The sequence below is a fragment of the Amphiura filiformis genome, chromosome 18 (genome assembly GCF_039555335.1).
Source record: "Amphiura filiformis chromosome 18, Afil_fr2py, whole genome shotgun sequence".
Classification (NCBI taxonomy): domain Eukaryota; kingdom Metazoa; phylum Echinodermata; class Ophiuroidea; order Amphilepidida; family Amphiuridae; genus Amphiura; species Amphiura filiformis.
In genome coordinates, this window is record NC_092645.1 from 34,922,838 (window position 1) to 34,945,525 (window position 22,688).

Genomic DNA, 22,688 nt, shown 5'->3' on the forward strand with positions numbered 1-22,688 from the left:
GACGCTCTATCAATTGAGCTATACGATCCTGATATACGAAACAGTCGTTATTATGTCAATACAATTGATTGGTGTTACAACATACTTAGATGGAATGCATAGCCACCCAGTGCCAGTATATATTTGCTCAAACTCCAAATACAACAAGCAACCAATTTTATTGAGGGCGTTTCTTAGGTATATCCTTGTAGACGGGGTTTTACGGTAGGTCCTTTCATAATAAAATGTCCATCTGAAACAAAGGTGCCCTCCCTTCTAACGAAAGGACTTTTGTTTGATAGGACGTCATCGAACCTTTGGTTTATTCCCTAAGTACTTTATGTTCGTGTATAATTAAGCTGTAGTCCCTGAAAAACCCTGTTCTATGGGCCCGACGGACCCAGATTTTCAGGTTTTGGATTATGTTTTAAATTGCTGTGTGTAAAATCAGCTGTTTTGGTCAAAATCATTAGAGAATGAATTTGGAGAAAACCTTCTGATAATTACAAACACTCGCTGAACAGCAAGACCTTCCCTCTAAGCTTTTAATCCGATAAGCTGATTATCTATTTGTTGTCATGAATTGGAAGACATTCTTTGATGTGTTACTGAGCTCAATCATCTGAAATTACTGGAGCCGAGCGTGAACCACCTAGGCTGGTGTCTCAGCATAGTATTTTTATTAACAGAAGGTTTTCTCCAAATTCGTTTCCTAATGTGTAGATTTATTTTGATTGAAAGAAATGCGAGCGAAAAATTTGCAATTTATTTGCAGAATTTGGTGATTTTTAGTCACTTTTTTTTTACAACGCCCGCCCGTCCGACCCTACTCGAAAGGTCCGTCCGCCCGTAGAACATGGTTTTTTCCGTCGCCATTACTTATAGTGGTTTATTTTTTTATTAACAGACATACAATAGTACATGTATTTACTACTATAAAATTGTATAAATTATATTCAGTACCCTATCCCATATTATTATATACATGATTACGCATTAATCTAATTTCATGCTTAAAACATATTTCGTCGAAGGGACAGGAAAAGCCTCCTATGTACTTGCGGCCCTTGAAAATTTTTTTAAACATGAACATGTTTTTAAAAAACAAAACTGTCAAGCGGTTACATGAATGGTTTTGCTTTAACCCCCTGAGCACTACCTGTCGATCTAACATTGCCTCTGATTGGTCAATTACATGATATCTTTACTTTCATCACCAATCAGAATGGAGCTTTGCAAATAATTCACCCCAATGTTTTTGCATGGTGAAATTATTTTAACAATATTGCTGATTGGTCCAATTGATAATGAAAACTTCTTTTTGACCAATCGGCAGGTAGTTCTCATGGGGTTAAACATGTTCAGGGGCCAATGACACATAGGAAGTTTCTACTGCCAAACGAGGAGTGCCAAGATAAGTTTACCATGTTTACCAATATTTACAAAAACTCAACGCCTTTTTATTTGTCAAATTCTTACCTTTTCCGACAATATGTATAATTTATATCATACAAGAACATGTGATTTGAAACGACGTGTGCAAATTGTTTGATTTTTTGCTGTCACTCTACTTCGATAATGGCCTATAAACTCACCTTTCAACCGAATTGAGCTTTTGAGCTAAAACATGTCTCTATTTAGCATGTGCACCTGCTGTAATAATACCATTGACTAAACATAAAGGAGATTTTGGGATGAGTTAGGCAATTTTTCAGCTGTTTATCTGAAGATTTTGCTCTTATTTTTGCCTACGTCACATGTATCAGTTATGTAAGCACCCTGATCATTTCTGATTATTCTTTTTAATTTGTCTCATCATTATTTGTACGTTCTTATCGACAGACTGGTGAATAAAATATGTATGCATGCTTAAGGGTATACTACACCCCTGGCCAATTTTGTGCCTATTTTTGCATTTTTCTCAAAAATTATAGCGCATTGGTGGTAAGTAAGATATGCATATTACAGGGGCAACTACTGCACTGAAAAATCAGGTAGTTATTGATTTATTGATCAAATATTGGTTTTCCCTCATTTTTGACTGTAACTACACAACTGTTGTCTATGCTGAAGTAAAATTTCCAGTGCAGTAGTTGTAGTCCTTGCCCCTATAATATACATATCTTCCTTGTCACCAATACGTTATAATTTTTGAGAAAATGCAAATATAGGCACAAAATTGGGCAGGGGTGTAGTACCCCCTTAAACTATATTTTGTACTTTTTCTCAAAACTTCAAAAAACGAGTGTTCAAGCTACAGTCAGCACAATGGGCTATTCCATTTAAAATTTACACTACCCTGTGTAATATTTGGGAAGTATCTTCCACAAGGGGAGTATGAAGTTCATATATATTGAACACATTAAGCAGCTCCATTTGAAACTCAGCATCCCTCTGTGGAAGATTCTGGTTGAATCTTTCTCAGAGTATGTATGAATGCCTAATGTGTTAATTTGATTCCATTTGAATTCATACTCCCCAAGTGGAAGATATTTCCCAAATCTTCGACAGGGGTAGCGTGTATTTTAAATGGAACAGCCTAATGAATAAGACAGGGGTTCATAAATCATGGAGGTATATTACCTCCATGCATAAATCATGACCTAATTATAGCCAGAGTGAACACCTTTGTTTCCAATGGACATTTTATAGTGAAATGTCATTGTACAAGGAATACATTAAAAAAAATTCCACATAGCCCCCGAATGAAAAGTATTTAATTATCTTTGTAATCACTCAAAAAGCATTCGGTGTGAATTTTACATCTGGACTAGAGGCTATTAAATTTTTATGTGCCTTTTTATTTTACATGTAAATCCTATGGGGGTGACGATTAGAAATGGACGGCAATATTGAAAAACCCTCATTTTGGGCCATTTTAGACACTAAAATGCCCATAAAAAAAGAATAGCCTCTAGTTCGGATGTAAAATTCACACACAATGCTACCTGAGTGAGTACAAACATAATTAAATACATTTCATTCGGGGGCTATATCAAAAACAAAAAATGTCCTATACCCTAATGGTTATGGAACAAAGGTGTGAAGGTCGATTATAAAAGTCAAGGTGACCATGTGACTGCAGGGGTGTTTTCTTTAATTTCAAATATTATTGACGACAAATATTAATGATGCAGAAATAACAAAGTTAGGAAAATAAAACTGATGTAAGGTATACATTCAAAAGTTGTAACCTTATTGGTTTGTACACATCAGGAATGAAATGAAATGAGTTTTCACTGGGCAGTTGTTTGATGTGATCATTTATTAATGTTTCTCACACTTTTCGATTCTTACAATACCAACAGCAATCAGAGTAGTGCTGTCTAGTGTCTTCTATCGGCTATCGTAGAGGGCATGGTCTCTATGCAGGCACCGTATCACGTGGTAAACCTATAATGAAGAGAAAACAATAATTTTATGTTAAAGAATAAGAAAGATAATTTCAATTCAGGTGCGATGAGAATCATTGCAACCCATGTGAGTTAGCCTATACGACAATTAGTCAATATTTTGCCAAGAGATGATGCTCCCTACAATCATCTCCCCCCCCCCATGTTGACGTCTGTTTAAAGGTCCGTTCATACTACCACCGCATTTGCGATGCGTTGCTTTGCGATGCGGTGCGTTGCCACACTGCATCGTACTGCAAAACTACTGCTTTGCAATATCGCAATAAAGTTAAATACATTTTAACATGGAAATACGACGAGTTGCGGCGCGGTGAGTTGCGGCAAAAAGTAATCGACGGATATTCTGATGTATAATAAATGAATTTGGTAGTTGCTTGAAATAATATTGGTACATAATGCACTAATTAATAAATGTTAACAAATGCATAAAGAATATCGTATAAGGAACAATGGTCAACTGAACAATTGATACACATATAGTTCTCATCTTCTCATTGCCCAATTTAATATTTGCCCACCTTGATCGATTTTTTTAGTTTTGATTTCAGACGAATATAAACACTACTGCACGTCATGTCAAAATGACCATACCGTAAAACGATATAGGTCTAGGACGTCATTTCCTTGTTCAAGTTATTTGAGAGTCAGATCAAATATTGTTGTTTTTACGGTCAAATCTAACAAGGACGAGGGTTTCCAGAGGACATCACCACAACCTTACCCTTTTATCTTGCATGTTTTTTTCTAACTACATGCTTTATCATCAAAACTCGGTGTTTATATTTGATTTCCTGTCCCTGTTGACCTATACAATACCAACCTGTTTATGCGCACAACAGGCAAAACAGGGCTAGTGTAGAGAGATTTTTGCAAGAATATTATACACTACATGATTGAATGAAAATGGAATACATGACCTTAATCTTCCACACAGGGAGTGTAGATTTCAAATGTAGTCATCCATTCAGGTAACCACTTTAACCAATTTAAAATTCACACGCCCTGTGTGAGAGATTAAGTTATGTCATCCCATGGTTTTTCATGGCATGTAGAATTGTATTCATTTAAAAGTAAAGTTGAACACTGATGGCGCTATTTAGCTTAAACTTTGTTTACGTTTGTGAAGGTTGTTGGTATCTTTACAATGGGAAGCCACTTGTATAATGCCATTAACACATCATAAAAATTAGTAACATATAGCATAGACATTTTCAAACTACTTTTTATCGTAAAATGAAAGAAATAATTCATATTATTGGGCTAAATTCAATTTAAAATATATGTAATAGCGCCCTCAATTTGCAGAAAAAGATGAGAAATTTGACGAGAAAAGAAAAAGTAAGTTAAAAATAGCTGCAAATATATGTGTATAGCTGCTGATAGTGTAAAAGGCCTAGAATTGAATATGGTGTAATCAGGGGTCAGGGGTGTGAGAGGCCTCAGACAAAAAACAGGAAAATTACTTTAAAAAAAAGAAGCTGAAAAACAGCGTAAAATCAAGGTAGAAACGTCATATATGGGCTGAAAATAAAAGAAAACACGTAAATTTTGACAATCAAAAAAGAGCAAATCAGCTGAAAAGAGGAACTCTCACACCCTTGTGTAATGTTAGAAACATTAATAAATGATCACATCAAACAACCGTGTTCCATAGGGGGTATACATTTCAACTGGAATAGCCCAATAGCAAAGTTCATTAACCTCTATTTAAAAAATCACAGCTCAAAATTTGAATTGAGCTCAAGTTGTGAAGTATGAGTACCTAAGACATTCAAATGTCATTATGTGAACGTATTGGTGTTAATGGGTTTACTTTGGCGATTTTTTTTGCATCAAAGTGTAACGATTCATGACCAACTATTTGGTTTAAATCGGAGCATTTTTATGATGTTGACCCCTGTGGAGGTCAACATTTTGACTTTTGACCTTTGAACCATACGTCACAGATAGGTCAAACTATACTTTTTCTGAATCCTTATGACCAGAGGAATACTTTGGTGGTGTTTAAAACAAGATTCGATCAATTTTGAAATTGGACCCCTAGTAACCTTTGACCCCATGCTGGGACCCCTATTTGGTTTAAATCGGAGCATTTTTATGATGTTGACCCCTGTGGAGGTCAAAATTTTGACTTTTGACCTTTGAACCATACGTCACAGATAGGTCAAACTATACTTTTTCTGAATCCTTAGACCAGAGGAATACTTTGGTGGTGTTTAAAACAAGATTCGAGCAATTTTGAAATTGGACCCCAAGTAACATTTGACCCCATGCTGGGACCCACTGTAGAGGATTGATTTAGTTGGCCGGTCACCCAGAAGTTATTGCCCATGCCCATAGAAAACATCCAAATACTCTGATATTGACTTGCTGGCAAAATATGGGATTTGGCTCCCCAAGTAAATACAACATTTTACGGATTACATTGAAACTACAAACCTGTAGACACTGTATTGACATCGTCCACCGTGTTGGTTCTCCTGATGAGTCTACGCCAGCAACACATGATCTCTCGAATCAGTCGGAATAGTTCCCGTCTGCATGCGCTCTTAAGAAACACGTAAACGAATGGATCCAATATGTGGTTAAGTAAGAGAAAGAAAACGGATATCATCAGGAATATAAAAGGCGGCTGCTTGTCTGAGAAAGCTTTGAAGGATCGTTCGACCTGCAGAGGAAATACAAAATAAGAATAAGAAAAAATTAATTCAAAAATAAGAATAAGAAATTTAAATTAGTTGTAGGCTTTGTAGGACATGGAAAAAGAATCTCTTTCTTATTTCTCGTCCCAAGGGCTAAGAGCGTAATTATTCACTTGATTTGTTGGGAGTGGAGTGGACTTTCTTTACATGTGTCTTACTTTTTACTCCATATAAGCCAACATGTATTAGATGAGTTGTTGCCCTCAATGTTTATCAGCAAAAGCAAGGAAATGGTATATCGATATTGCTTGAGCGAAATGCATACAACCACTCACCTTATTGTGATTTGGCGAGAATGTTAAAAGCGCGGGACTAGAGGCACGGGACTTAAAAGCATGGATTAGATTAGATAACGTAGATATGTTAAATCAAATGTTTTACGTCGAATAAAAAGTCTGTAACATGATCAACTATGCGGATAAGAGCAGATACAAATATAATAACAACCAATAGGGATTGTGTAAATATTATGGGATAGGTGGAGAGTGAGAATAAAACCAAGCTATGACAACCTGCTAACAAGAATGCAAAGAAAGGATGCAAGGTACTGTCTATCAGTGTTATGTAGTTATATTATATAACCATATTTCAGGAAAAGGGTTAAAATAACCACAAATGTGGATAAAACACTATAAAAGTGCAAACAGCAAGTAAAAACAAATCATGTCCTCTTTTTAGAGGTATTGGTGGCTCTGAAAAGAGCCGTTTAAAAAATCTCGGAAGATGAGTGTCAACAGGCTCGGTCGGTTGTCCTCTCCCCAAGATTGGCGGGACGTCTGGCAGGAATTGAAGGATATACCGCCTTATTGGCGAAACGAAGGAAAAGCAATACTGCTCTGCGTCGCTGAGAAGGATCGGTGATACTTTGTTTCAAGTTTTGAAGTCTCGATTCACTAACACGCTCAATGTGAAATTTTTCTTCCATACATGTCAGGGGCTATTTTAACGTGCCTGACAGATTTGTGCAATGAGATTAAAAATTCGTGCAGTAAGAATTAAAAATCCGTGCTTGAAATATTTCTATGCCATTCGACAACATGCTTAGTAGCGCCTACCGTGTGGTTACTTTTAGGTAAAAATGTCAAACTTTTCGCTCTGCGCGCACTTAACACTTCATCATCACCACTTTTCGCATGTTTCTCGAAAATCTCTCATTTTTGTAAGACTGGATGCATAAAGAAATAGTTTGCAAACCGCTAGTATATCGTCAACCCGGCCAACGCTTTGCTCACGACAATAAAAGGTCTGGAAACTTGCCGACGTAAGTGCTATATGGTGTGGTGAGCGCGACAGCACCGGCTGATGATCGCAACAAAAAGGATAGAGACTGGGTAAAAGTTGTACATATAGGCTGTTCATAACTTGGGTATTGGACCTGAAGTCCAAAGATATTGTGGCTAACAAAAATAGGTACCTCCGTTTTGATTATTATGTGAAATTAAAAAATAAATTATGAAAAGCGGGTGGTCTTTTTTATGTAAAGATTAAAAATGGCTCATCCCGATTGAGTCGTGATGGAAAAAGGAAGTGAACGAGGACGAGAAACTAATGTAGTTTTCACTGGGCCTTAACAGGGTTTACAGAAGCAAGGGGAACCATATTATGACTGCTTTCGTGATTACTTTGAGTAAACTTTGTCACATTTCTGCCCATAGCGTGGTAACTAAAAGTCGCAGATAGGGCAAACTATACATTCTTTTAGATTCCTTATGAGGAGACGAGTAATTTGGTATATTTTTTTTTAAAGAATTGGGATATTTTATAATTTTGACCCCTTGTTTGACCTTAATTGACCCCTACTAAAATGCTTAACACTTTGAGAGGGCAGCCCTAGCCAAATTTGTTCAATATCCTTCAGGAATGCCTAAAACACTTTCAAACCTTTGTTCCAAAGATTTGGTCACTCGACATTTGTACTGGTCTCTTTCTATGCTTGCTGTACAGCGATTATTTGAAGACACTATGCCTTGTGCACTGTTTAGCTATGTTGATCAATTCAAGCACTCTGATTGGTTGAAAGTTTTAAAATACTTATCACAATAGCTGCTGTGCTCAGAGTGTTGACATTTGTATTAAAGCTATCCAATACAATAGGTGAGATGACAGAAAGAGCCTTTACAATTCTGAACAATTCTGAATCAGATTATTCTAAAAATATTTTGTGCCATTCAGCTGCTTGATTGTTGACAAGGTGACCCTCAACATCTTTCCAAGAATAAGAGGTTGCCAATGAAGTCATCATAATGCAGTATTGTTGCTACTTCATTTATTAATATCTTAGTGAAAACCACAACTTTTAATATAACACACGAAAGAAGCATCAACAATTATTGTATTCCATGACATTTTGAAAAAAAAAATACAATTCTTCAGTACGACCAGGTCAGGTTGTTATTAGTAACCTTATCTATTATTTACTATTTGAGCGCAAAAAGTTAAATAAAACAATTCAATGAAACTCTCCTGGTCAATACTACCTGTATTTGCAAGTGCAACTATTTACCCTCGGCGTCATAGCAAGGGGCTGACACAAAATTCACGGTTGTTCTATTAGCAACGCAAAACTTATGAAAAATTCAGCTGGTTTACTAGCTAGAAAGTGAGGCCAGTTATCGATCCGTTATGAATAATCCATGTTCGACCCCTTGGATCATGTTAATTGATATTGGCAAATAACAACGTTGTTAGTTTTGCGAACTTTGCCTGTTCAATGAGAGTATAGCGCGCCCCAATACATCTGGGCACAAACCAGGCGAAAACGATCCAGTTTAATGAAATGGCGGACGGGTATTCCCATCAGGCATTAGTGATATGTTTTTTCAAAGAAAGTCTACTAATTTGATATGAAATGACATTTTGCAATAGCAAAGTCAAAATTAGGACTTGCTGTCAATAATATGAAGGAAATATGTGACAGAGGCAAGGTGTGAAATACAAGTAGTATTTAAGTTATAATAACCTTTGATACCCGACCTGACCTTCCATCATGGCGCCTTATTCGTCTTATGTATTTCTATTATGCTCTCAAGTAAAATAAAATACTAATCTGCACTAAGCAGACAGAATGTTACTTGGCTCCCAGCATGAATTATTGATTTTATACGGAGCTAAAAAAATGCACAGTGTATGTGCAAGCCGTGCAACAATACTCCAAATATTTACGGTAAATCTGAATAGTGGTCACATGGAAATCACGTGGCAACATTTTAAGATTTCAGGCTTGTTTACTAGTTAATTGCCATTTGTACTCTTCATTATTTATCTTTGTTAATTAACATATATTTTAAATGCTGATAAATCGTGGTTGGCTGCCCATGATATCTGTTAAATTCGATGTTTTATGAATATAATTCTACCACGCAGAGGGGGTCACGCAGCAGAATTTCACATCACCTGACTAAGCTAGATTTCGAAGTTCTGCTCTTCAAATTCATGTAAATTTCAAAGTTTATACATTTAATATATTTAATATGATACTAATTTTGTGTTATAACCAACTCAGTACACGAAATATACTAGCTTATTACCTATACAGCAAATTGACATGCCCGGCATATGCAGCCATTCTCCGTCTGGATAACATGACTGTCGCCCTCAATACGTCTGGGCATAAATTTAAATAACAATACGCTATTTACATATCAATGCGGCCTCATGCTAATTAAAGCTGCCCCATCCAGGAGTTCATCTATTGTCATAGTTTTAAACAAAATTCGCTGTTTACTTTTATTTTTTGATGAAAGGTACGCAAAATTGGTTGCCATCGAATTTACAATTTCCATATAGGGGTTTTACTGCAATTTTTTTCTAAACCTTTTTCATTTACAGCTTATTTTACACGTTGACCTGAAATGATCTTTGACCTCAATATGCAGTCATCAACGTTATCATTACTTGAAGCTTCATGAGTTATCCGACGCTTGAAATTGAAGCTTAATTATACCGATATTCATCAATTCTATGTAGGCTCCTACATCAATCTTGAATTTCATTTTACAGGAAAGTATAACGTCAGACTTGCGTTATAGTAACGAGTCATTTTCCAGGCGGCGGATGACATGATCGAGCCGGCAACTTGTGAAACCGCCCGGCCGTATATAGTCGGTTAGTTTTGTGGGGTTCATTGTCGAACCCCAACGGTTTTAGCTTGTATTCATATTATTTATCAACATAGGCCTATTTGTTTGTGATATTTCAAGCGTTTTAAAATGTCAAAATAATCCCATTCAATTACACGGTTGACGATGAAAATTTACTAAAAAGTCACAAGTAAGTTAAAGTCATTTTGCAAAAGTTGCAAGTTAAGTCACAAGTCGCAAAAAAGTTATGATTAGAAGAAAACTTACGGTGAATATTTTCATTAACATTCACAGCTATGATGGTCAAATAATGTGGGACTTATGGCTTTTAATGTTTTTGTGTGAAAGATAAAGGTTATGTCTTCCATAACAGATGTATATGGACTTCAAATCGAATAGCCCGATTCAGACCAATTAGATGGTACTTGGAACTAACCATAAAACATCTAGTCTGTGTTACCGACATTGTACCTATATTATCCATAGGGAGAGAAACTACTGGGAATCACACACTCTCGGAAACCATAGTGGGGGGGGGCTCGTACTATCCGCTTCGCGGCTCGAATTCGCCGCTCACCACCCTTGATCGCGAGTCCGACACTATCGCGAGTCAGTCTTTGACAAAGACTATAAAACATCACGTATATCAAATAATGTAAAAAAGATATCATATTGGACAATACTACCCTAGAACGGGTTGACAAGACCAAATTCCTAAGACCAAATGGAAACCTCACATTGATAATATATCAAAGAACATTTCCAGAGGTATTGGAGTAATAAACCAAATTCAGCACTTTATACCAGAGAAATTTTATATTCACTTTATTTCACATTAATTCGTCCTTATATAAATTATGCTATTTTAGCGTGGGGAAATACATGATCTTCCTGTATATTTGAATGCAAAGGTGGTAAACAACACGAGACTACTGTACAGCAAAATTTTGTTCAACTTTGTGATTATATTGTGAACGTTTCCGTCGATAAATATCATTCTTTCTGTCGGCAAATACTTTCAAAATTTTGTTTTTGATAACTTATTCGGGACGCACCATTAGATTTCAAGGGGGGTTAGAAAGTTGGAATCGGTTTTTTTTTAATTTCATGCATTTATACACAGGTGAGGAAAGTTGTTTTTTTAGTGTTGGTGGGGAAAGTTTTATTTTTGCTCATGAAGTTTTTTTTTTCAAACCTTCCTAACCCCTACCTTGAAGTCTAATGGTGCGTCCCTTACAAATGCGGAATCCCCCATGTGTAATAATTTTCCATTTCAATTAATACTTAAATTCTATGATATTTATCTAAAGAGTTCCTATCCTTTTCAATGGCATGAGGATTTGGTCACGCTTGCTAGTCTTGGTATGTCGTGCCCATGGCTCATGTGCGTATTTATAAATAATTATTTATAAATATAGTCGAAGCATACTAGTCAAGGACAGCGTATGTCGATTTCTAATCCTGTAAAGTATGAAATGCTGCAAGATTTTGTCAAATTGCTATATAGACGAATCCAACGAGCCAAGTCATGGTCAGGATTTGGTCGGACATCTTTGGGTAGCCGCTAGCACCAACCTGGTGTTTTGAGCGTCCAATTGTGCAAATAAAAGCCGCCTAACACTTAGAGAAGATGCAAGGACGAGGAGTATTAATAGAATAATAGCTAATAATATATGTAATGGAGATAATTCCGCAGGTAATCCCGTCGCATCTATTCATACATAGTCCTTTTGTTCGCAAGTACATCAATGCATAGATACCGCGTGTAGTTAATCCGATTATTATGTCACTTCAACAGCGAATAGACCAGTAGAAGCTTGTAAACATTAATCATTCTTTTGTCTACCTGTGTTTTCGCGGAAGGTGTAAAACGGGTGATGGAATGCAGTTTAAAATTTCCGCCAAGGCCGAATCATTTCACATTTCGGGTGCATTGTAGCCGACGGCTACCCAACTAAAGGCTGCTAGTCAGGTGTAGGAATGCGTGGATTTGGATTCCTCTATAGACGAATCCAACGAGCCAAGTCATGGTCAGGATTTGGTCGGCCATCTTTGGTTTCCCGCTAGCACCAACCTGAGGTTTTGAGCACCCGATTGTGCAAATAAAAGCCGCCTAACACCTAGAGAAGATGCAAAGACGAGGAGGGTTAATAGAATAATAATATACAATAGAGGTAATCCTGTTGCATCTATTCATACATAGTCCTTTTGTTCATCCATTTGTACATCTATGAATAGATGCGAAGGGATTACCTGCGGAATTATCTCTATTGTATTATTCTATTAAACCTCCTCGACCTTCTCTAGGTGTAAGGCGGCTTTTATTTGCACAACTGTTGGAACTGTATTGTGTTGTAAACTTCTTTTGTCTACCTGTGTTTTCGCGGAAGGTGTAAAACGGGTGATGGAATGCAGTTTAAAATTTCCGCCAAGGCCGAATCATTTCACATTTTGGATGCATTGTAGCCGACGGGGACCCAACTAAAGGCTGCTAGTCAGGTGTAGGAATGCGTGTATTTGGATTCGTCTATAGTATAGCTTAAATATATAAACATCAGATTTGCTCGCACCTATAGTAAGACACATTACGGCAGTATCTTAAATAACATTATAAAATTATATTTGAATCATATCCCCACAGAGTAAGTCTAGGAAACAAATCTTCCTTATGACAACAAAATACTTTTAGTACGTATTGTCTGCCTGATAGAAGCTTAATGGTTGTCTCTTTTATGTGGTTTTATTCACAATAGTTGCGCAATTTATGCATTACATCTATCAGTTATCTTACTGAGTACACTATTCATATTACTAAGTAACTTACTTTAAGGTTGGTCTTAACCCTGGAATTATGGAATTCTCGGCCTCATAGCTGCTATTTATTATTAGTGTTAAGTATATAAAAGTATACACACTTGGAATGGCGAACATTTGACGAATACTTCTTATCTTTTTGTAAAATGCTCATTCAATGAAACAAAAATTAATATTTTCAGTAAAGAATTTTGTTTTTAATTTTGAAAAACTTCACCAAAAATGGTTGAAATTTGGGTAAAAGCAAGCTTTTATGATTTAAAAAAAAAGAGAACATTTTTCCAACTTTGACGTCACCGATAGATTCGTCGAATGTTTGCTATTCTATTAAAAATATATATAACTAGATTTCGCGGTTCTCGGGTCGGGCCCAAGAAGGGAGAGCGTAGAAAAATTCAAAGTTACTTTATATATACTTTTATATAATTTAGTCCAATAATTTAGCATTTCCACAATTCCAGGGTTAAAACCAACCTTATGCAAGCAATACGCCATTACAAATACGTCACAAGACTCATTTTCAAATAAATAAATGTATTGTTTTGCTTTACACTTGACAAATAAATAAACCCACGTAAAAATTCCCATTATTTATTTTGTTGAGTGGCATTGTCTTAAAATAAACACTGCAACACCACGACCTTGTTATTGAGACGTTTCAGATACACTGATATTATCGATGTTGTTTTTGATAGAATTGCATTACGTTTGGGTTTTTGAAAGAACCTTCTGTTAAATCATGCATGACTCAATTACAAATCTCTAAATCCCTTTCGTCTTATCTATTGATATATTGAATAGTGTTTATCTTTCCTTAATAGATTATGATACTAACTGAACAATCAGCTTGGACAGTTCGCACTAGGCCCTACATCTCATAGGACAATGAAGCTAGCGCCCTGATCGATTCTTCCTGCATATCAATATGCTTCATTTACATTACATTACAGAGATCGGACACTAATCCCAACCATAACAAACCATGTAAACAATGATCATAGGTGATATTACAGGTCTATATAATACAGGATTAGATTAGTAAACTATGATCTATTTGCAAGTATTATTTTGATTGAGCAGGAAAGATGTGATACTATTTTTTATAGTAGTCTAGTTGCCGGCGTCAGGTATAGGCCTACATAGAATGTTTTTTTTTAATGATGATGACATGGACGAACTGATCATTATGCATGATGCAAACTCATAGGTGTTGTGCGTTTGGCAATTTGGGAGGGCGAGGGGGTTCATAATGACCCCATAGGATTATAAAATCAAAATTTCGAATTGCTCAAATACCTCTTTCAAATATATATCAAATTATTTACATAAATAAACAAAAACAAATAAATAAATAAATAAATAAATAAATTGAACAAATTTTAGCGTAGCATTAAAATCATAAATATAACCATTGCTGGCAGGAAGACTCGAACCAACGATATTGATATCAGCAGTCTGATGCTCTACCATTGAGCTATGACAGAATCTAGTGATGAGGGTCGAGTTTTTAGCTTATACAGTGTTTGTCTGTGATAATGCCGCCTCGTGAAAGAAAGAAACACAAAATCTCAATTTGTAATTTAAATTTATTTGATAATTTTCTAACCTATATTTGCTTTAGAGCAGGGACAAATATTTCCCCTTTTATCTAATTTGACCGCTATATAAGAATCTACTTCTTTTATTACTGATTTAATTCCGCGATTTGTTCCATTAAGCAATATCAAAGATTAATGTCACACATCTCACAACAGATATTTAGTTGGCTTAGTGGTATTGCACAGTGCTGTTTAACCGGGAGGTACCGAGATCGATTCCCACCTGCAATTTTTTTTAAAGACTGGGAAATAATAACCTGACATTCGCCGCTGACATTCGTACTGCAGAAGCGGAGTTATAACTTGTTAAACTTTGCTCCTTCCGTAAAAGGGTACATTATTTTGGCACTACATTATTTCTTCTTTTTTTCACATTGCTGGTATTAAATATCAAATGGTCATAATTGGCGGTCACTTCAAATCATCCCCAACTGAACGAGGTTCAGGAATGTCCTCTCATTGTTAATTGTTGGTTAACCCACCACTTGAGAATAAAGGACTATGAATAGGTGCAACAGGATTACCTACGGGATTATCTCAAGGATATAATTCTCCCTCCTTTTCTTACATCATCTCTGATATGTGTTAGTGTCAATGGTTATTGTTAAAAGGCAATAAGGTGTGTAATTGCAATATTTCCTCTGAATAGGAAAGACTCTCTACATCGAGTTATGTATGCTGGTGGTTCGCAATACTGTTATTTAAGAGAAGGTATCTTCCAAATCCAAATCGAAATGTGCATGGTGAATGTCCTTATTTTCCAGTAATCGGTAAAAATATAGTAGTTAAAAGCAAGTATTTACTTACTTTATTGCACTGCGCGTGAAACTGACTTGAAGGTTTATAGATCGCTTGCGATTTTAGTTTTGTCCAATCAATTGGATCCTAAATTTTGATAATTAAAATAACATTGCATCTCATTGGGTGATCATAATGCATAATAATTCTCTTTATTATCTGTTCCAACTCCAGTGACACTACGTGCGTATTGTCCTGGGTAGGATTATGCCAATGTAGAGGCATGAAAACTAGCACTACGACCCTGTTATATTTGGTTTTTTAAGGTGGTACTACACCCCCTGATAAATTTTGTGACTAATTTTGCATTTTTGCAAAAGTTATGTATATTATAGGGCAAGGAATCCAATTACTTCACTGAAATATCAGTGATTCAAGACAAGTGGTTCATTACATATGTTAAGAAATGAGGTACATTCTAGCGGTACCTGTTTTCTTATCTTAAATAACGTACCGCTTGTCTTGAGTCACTGAAATTCCAGTGTAGTAACTGGATTCCACACCCCTATTATATACATAACCTTTGTTACCAGTGTGTTATTATTTTTTGAGAAAAATGCAAATATAGTCACACATTTATCCAGGGGTGTAGTGCCACCTTCATGTAAAATGATAATACCTATATCAATGCATCCACTGGTCCAGGGGGATTAATAAGGTGTCACTGGAGCTGGGATAGAAAACTAGAAAACAATCATAGTGCACTTATATCCACGGCAAATTCACCGTGACCTTTCCAGCCATAAACCCGCTTAGTGAAGATTAAACCGAGAAATGCAGTACTAAACCATTATAGTAATCAATTGTCCAACGCAAATTTATTACCACGTGATAATATTAATCCAATGAGCGATCGAATTGTCCGCTACGGTCGACTAATCCAATCGATAATGACGCTATTGACATGTACGGGCGGAGCTCCACTGACCGAGTTTTGGGGTATTTTTCACTGGTTTGCTGTCATTTACTCATCAAGGCGGTCCACCGTTATTATAAGGACTATGCTAATGATTTACAAATTGACAAGTAGAGAATAAACCATACTTGATTGACAGAAAGTACTTAATTTGTACCTATTACGGTTTTGTGACACCCCTCTTGCAAATCCGACCAAGCCAGGGCGGCCCGGTGAAGCAAAATGTGCATTGGAATAACACGGGAGTTTGGATATAGATGGTATATTTCTTTCTCATACAAATGTATGGTCCCCCATTATTAAAGCTTGTACCGACCGGGTTGAAAATTCAGATATGTTAAAAAGAATAAGTAATTGAAACATAGAGAAAGTACTAAAATCATAGCTTTTATACTTTTTCATATATGACGCTAACTAGTTCATCTCCTATAGCTACAACACAGCGCTACCAGTAGGGTTCAATTGCCTATTGTGAGTGCCCCTGTGTTGTGTGCATACATGTAGTTAACAATAGCTTCATGATGTAATAATATATGTACGTGGACATCAGCAATAATCTTATTCTGTGTGTTTGTTTTGATCTGAGTTATCAATTATTATAAAACAATGTATTTATTTAATATCATTGGCTTTAATTGCTGTTATTCAAAACGAAACAATAATCACAACACTTGCACGTATTAAATAGTACTAGTTGGATTTGAACTATTACAGCAAATTTAGTCAATTTCTGCCACAGTAGTCGACGAAAGCTTTAAAGTTTCATGTAGATGGCTTGCATTGTTGTCATGGTTATTACCCTGTTAATTTTAACATAAATCACATTATAGGGTAGTAAATTGACACATAAACATAGTTCCTTTGGCAAGTATTTGCAGCCTTATTTCACCAATTTTTAGTATCATGTAGTGATATTGTACTATTCAGTTCATAAATAACATTATACATGTAGTTATCAAGGCTTTGCAATTTTATTCTATCAATTATTTTGCGCGCTTTAGTATTCTGCACTCCTTTATATTGAATTATGTTAGTTATTTTGTTAAAAGAGCCCAATGGACAATCACTATGTGACTTATGATATTTGCGCTTGTATATTTCTGTCTTCTCATGATACTTATACGTCTGATAATTCATTTTATTTTCTTCATAAGGTTTTTTTTCCAAAGTTAACATCAACGTACATTTTTCTTTTATTTAAGGAGGCTCAAGGTCATGGATTTCACTCAGAAAAAGAACTGCAAAGGCAATAATTATTTGAATTTACAGATATTTGTAAATTGTTCGTACTACAGTTATAGCTTAGGATAGTAGAAGTTCGTGCATTCTGTTCAATGCCCCTTACTATGTATATAAACATCTACCAAAAAGTAATTACCCCAACTTGAACAATGATCATTATTCTTAAGGGCGCTGTTATGAACGTTTCGACAGTATTTTTTGTGGGACATGAGATGAGAGCACATTTGATATTTAACAGTCTTCGAAATTAACTTTCTAAATCTAATGAAGTTTTGACCTTTCGTATTGAAGATATATATATAATACGAATTTGTTTATCACAATACATCGGCTGATTAGAATCAATGATGTGATATTCATTTTGGGGGTATTTCTAAACAGCGATTGCTTGGTTCATATGTTAAATCATGGTTCTATGTCTAAGCACAATCTGAAACATTGCTGAGACTGATATCTGAGATATATCTGGCACTGATTTGTTGGTCACATCCCCAGTTTTTCGTGACTCAATTTCTGCAATATCTTGAATTGCCAGTAAGCATGGTTAAGAAAATAGCGCAAAGTTAACATCAGTTGACATTTATTTATTTAGTTAGTTGACCTTAACTATAAAGTCATGTAATGTAACTACGATGAAAGGAAAAAAGAATCTTGCTTTCATATTTGTTTGCTAAAATAACAGCACCAAATGAAAAAGGAAAACGACAATGCCAATAACTTACATAAAAAGGCAGAGCCAGGCCACAGTGAACACAAATGATAGGCAACTATGACCACCACTAGACGAATCTCTTTATTCACAAGTCTTTTGTGTGTCTTTCCTGGTAACAATTACCTTGGTTGATGACCTTGCGTCGGAATTTCGATGCTTTCTACTGTGGACGAAACTGCACCGAAAACTACCCCGATTTTTTGGTTTCTTATTCTAGTCTTGATAATATTAAACACCCAATAATGTTAGCTACATGTATCACCAGTATCATGCCCATACCGAGTTACCGACTGTCAGGAAAATCACCGCAAAAGCTAGTACTTGCCAGTCAACTTCATATGATAAATCTGATGGTGCGATACACACGTAGGTGCCAGTGCAGATGTGCCAGTGCATGGAATCTGGACTTTACGGTATGATACTAAGCCTAAAACGGGTAAAAGACAAAGAATCAAAGCCGTCGCGACGCACGCGATGACGACAATATGGGCTTTCTGTTCTGATGCGTGAGAGTAATACCAAAACGCCGCAAGTGCAACGCATCGCTCAACGCACAGGGTCATGTTTATAAATCCGTTGCTCCATGAAAACAAAAGATTCATGATGTAGAAATTTTTTGGTGTTGATCAAATTAGTAGAGAATGGAGGTCCTTGCTTCTTGATCTGGATAGCTTTCAGGAAAGTCCTTGCTTTTTGATCTGGATAGCTTTCAGAACATTCCAGGACCCTCCAAGAAAAACGTCAGAGCTAACAACATCGACTGACGACAAGGAAGTTCCTCGAAAGCGTTCCTGGTAAGCGAAATAAACAAGTAGTGTTGAAGCTTAATATAAATTACATCTAAATAAATCAATCTGTAATTCTATATAAATAACTGAAGTTTGTATCAATTTTCCGCTCCAATCTATCTCTTGTTAGCAGCGAGTGATGATACGTATGATGAGTTAATATAAATGCAACAACGTTGTCAATAACGTCGAGTAATTTATTTGTCAATTGGCAATTAAAATTGAATGCTTTTTCAGAATATCACACGCGATCAAGCAAAATCAGTCGGAACTCGGCAATACTGATTTTGAGATATAGCCAAACAAAGCGAATATTTCCTTTTGTTCTTTGGAACTGGTTGTCCAATTTCAATGGGTTTTTCTGCAAAAGCAGCTTTGTAAATGCTATTTAGTAGCCTATAAGAATCTGCAAATTTACTATTTCCGAGTTCCGACTGATTCTGCTTGATCGCATCACATATGTGAATGTAGAATGGAGATTCATTCAAGTTAATGCAGATGATCCTCGACTATCAGAATAGTCATATCGCAAAGACATGGGTCAGAAGAATTGTACAAATCTAACGTTTTACTCCCGGGTTTTACTGTATATGAAATCTAAATATATACCATTAATCAAATTCATCGGAATTCACAATTGTAATTCTATAAATTGAAACCATTGAAATGAATCGAGTTAATTCTCTCCACGCGGGTGTCGACTGCAGACGACAAGGTTTTTTTTAATTCAAAATTTCAAAAATTTCAGAATTTAAAATTTTCATCATCATAATTGGAATCAACATGAAAAATGCATTAAAATGAGTACAAACAAGCCTAGTATTGGTTCAGTGGTTCTTTAGATAGCTCTTGATATTTTGAGAAAATATCTCAAAACTTGGGCTTTTTATATTGAAGCTTATGGCTAGCATGCAGAACATTAAACGTTTGGAGGGACGGTACATTACATGAGCTACAGGTTTAATAGAAGTAATGGGCAGTAGGAAGATTTAAAAAAAAATCTAAATATGTGTTAGGAGCTAATAGGCGTCTATGTAAATGATTGGTGTACGAAAAAAAGTTTGTTTTCTGACAACATACAAATGGTACAAACGGAAGTCAGTTAGCGCCGTAGCGGAAGAAAGAATTCATTAACACCATTTTGTTCAACTATTATGCCTTTTGTTTGAACACGTATTGCAAACCGTTTAGGTAGCACACCGGTTGGGTATCATACTCAAACGGTCTTGCTCTGCCAAGGAACCGTATTACTGATTGTGTTCATCCACAACTGTGGATCAAGATAACCGCAAGCGATCCAAGCATGATCGCTTCAAGCGATCCAAGCATGATCGCTTAATCCGTAAATACAATGGGTAACTAGTCCTTCACATAGGACCACACTATTGTTAGCAGGATTATCCACGCCATCAGGCGTGACACACCTGACGGCGCGGATGGGTTATCGTGCAAACAATTATTATAGTGTGGTCCTTCTTGACGGACTATTCGCAACACGCGTTCGAAGCAAAGTAGAACACGTAGAACAACATTTGTCCATTTTACAACAAAATACACATGGTAAAGAGAATTAAAGAATTCGTAACAAACGATAGTTTAACAAAAAGACTAATCAACCAGCATTATTATGAGAAAAAATACATCTAATCATGTCAGATGCTTCGAATGAAATACTACATATAAAATTGACGTTCTTGAAGGTCTTCCTGCAGATATTTTTTGTTAATAGTTTCATGATAAGTGAGAAGTTGTTAACAAAATATATCTGCAGGAAAATACCCTTTTTATGTCACATTTCATTTCATTTCATTTCATTTCATTTCATATTATTTCATTTCAATTCAATTCAATTCAATTCAATTCAATTTAATTCATTTCATATCATTTCATCATAGTAACGGTATTTTGTCTGTGTAAAGCATATTGAGGTACGTAAAATGCGCTTTGAAAATCCCTTTTAGCCTATGTTTTCTTTTAATAATGTATATGTAAGGTAATGTTTTTTTTTCATATTTTCATATTTTCATATTTAAATTTTTCAGTCAACAATGTTTTGAGTTGTGAGAATAAGAGAACAGCTCAAAATTAAACATTTGCAATTTATATTTATAGGTAATGGGAATACACATCCGGCGCAAGAGCAAATAAACAAAATATTGGGACAAATTTATTGCTTGGTACAAGACAGTTAACTAACTCCAAAGGTTACAATTTTAACTATACAAAACGAAATCCCGGCCGGCACACAACAAACTGAAAAAAGTAAAGAGAGTCTCAAAAGTAATTCCTACCTTATAATTGAAGACTGAATTATAAAGACTAGTTTGAGTCTGACAAAGGCAAAGGCTCTTCGTGATTGGTTGCTGACATGCACAGTACGGTATTTTTTGTCTGGTTGACAGCACGTCATACGCAAACTAGTCTTTTTAATTCTGTCTCCAATTATAGATACTTGACGCATTAGATTACGAAACCATTTTGCAAGAAGTTGCAAACGATCTTGCTTTTATATTTTGTTTTAAAAAAAATTGCAGGAGCAAAGTAAGTATAATGACTATATGACTATGGTAATAACTTACATAATAAGGCAGCCAAGCCACAGTGAACACAAATGATAAGGCAACTATAACCAACGCTAGACGAATCTCTTTATTCACAAGTCTTTTGTGTGTCTTTCCTTGTAACAATGCCCCTGGTTGGTGATCTTGTGACTCGGCCCTTGATTCTCTGATCGAATTTCCCATGCTTCCAACTGTGGATGAACCTGCGCCGAACACTACCCCAATTTTGTTGTTGTTTCTTATTCCAATCTTGATAATATTAACAACTACAATTATGTTAGCTACATGTATCACCAGTAATATGCCCATACCAACTGCCAGGAAAATCACCGCAAAGGCGAAAACTTCTGAATCAACTTGATATGATAAATCTGGTGGCGAAATGCACACGTAGGTGCCAGTGTATAGAATCTTGACTTTACGGTATGATCCCAAGCCAAAAACGGGTAAGAGACAGAGAATCAAAGCCGTCACGATGCACGCGACGGCAACAATATGGGCTTTCCATGATGACGCGTGAGAATAATACCAAAACGGCGCTGCAAGTGCGACGCATCGCTCAACGCACAGGGCCATGTTTATGAACCCTGTGCTCCATGAAAACACAAGATTCGTGGTGTAGGTCAAATCACAGAAAAAACTTTTGGTGTTGATCAAATTAGTCGAGTATGTTCGTATCAACAATACCGCGGTTGCCATTGCATCAAGAGATAACAAGTATTTCAGAAATGTACCAGTGATCTCATTAGTGTTAAAATTTCTCATGTTTTGGCACCTTTTCATGATATATAACGCAATTATATTTGCACAAAAACCGATAAAAAGCGCGCTTTTCATCACTTTACCAAAGACGTCAATGCTAACACCAAATTGACCTGATGATCCTCCCTGTCCAAATGCGGGTCCAAAACCTTGAGCTCCTCCCTGCCCAAAATCGGGTACAGGAACAAAATTGGTCGTGGCGTTCATGACTTCGTCAAACTAATGGAACTGGTAGGTGAACATGTAGTGTATGCACATAGCACTGGCTTCTGAGCTGTACTCTGATACCTGTTCGAGAGGCGTCGTGGTTAGAGAACGGGGCTA

The 22,688-nt window shown here is 36.1% G+C and overlaps 1 protein-coding gene across 1 annotated transcript; it reads right to left on the bottom strand.

Annotated features, from left to right (window-relative positions):
- Positions 1-3,343: 3,343 nt before the first annotated feature.
- On the bottom strand, positions 3,344-22,367 carry LOC140139609 (prostaglandin E2 receptor EP3 subtype-like). The gene is made up of 3 exons (XM_072161313.1): positions 21,621-22,367; positions 5,832-6,060; positions 3,344-3,372 (listed from the first exon to the last, which is right to left on the bottom strand). The coding sequence occupies exons 1-3, from the start codon at positions 22,365-22,367 to the stop codon at positions 3,344-3,346; spliced, it is 1,005 nt and encodes a 334-aa protein (XP_072017414.1).
- Positions 22,368-22,688: the final 321 nt, after the last annotated feature.

Bases quoted from the DNA above. Each gene is read 5' to 3' on its own strand.
- LOC140139609 (XM_072161313.1), bottom strand. From the start codon at position 22,367: ATGAGAAATTTTAACACTAATGAGATCACTGGTACATTTCTGAAATAC. The intron at 6,061-21,620 runs GTAAGTTATTAC...TTTCCTCTGCAG, and splicing joins TGGCTTGGCTGCCTTATTAT to GTCGAACGATCCTTCAAAGC. The intron at 3,373-5,831 runs GTTTGTAGTTTC...TCTTCATTATAG, and splicing joins TGTCAATACAGTGTCTACAG to GTTTACCACGTGATACGGTG.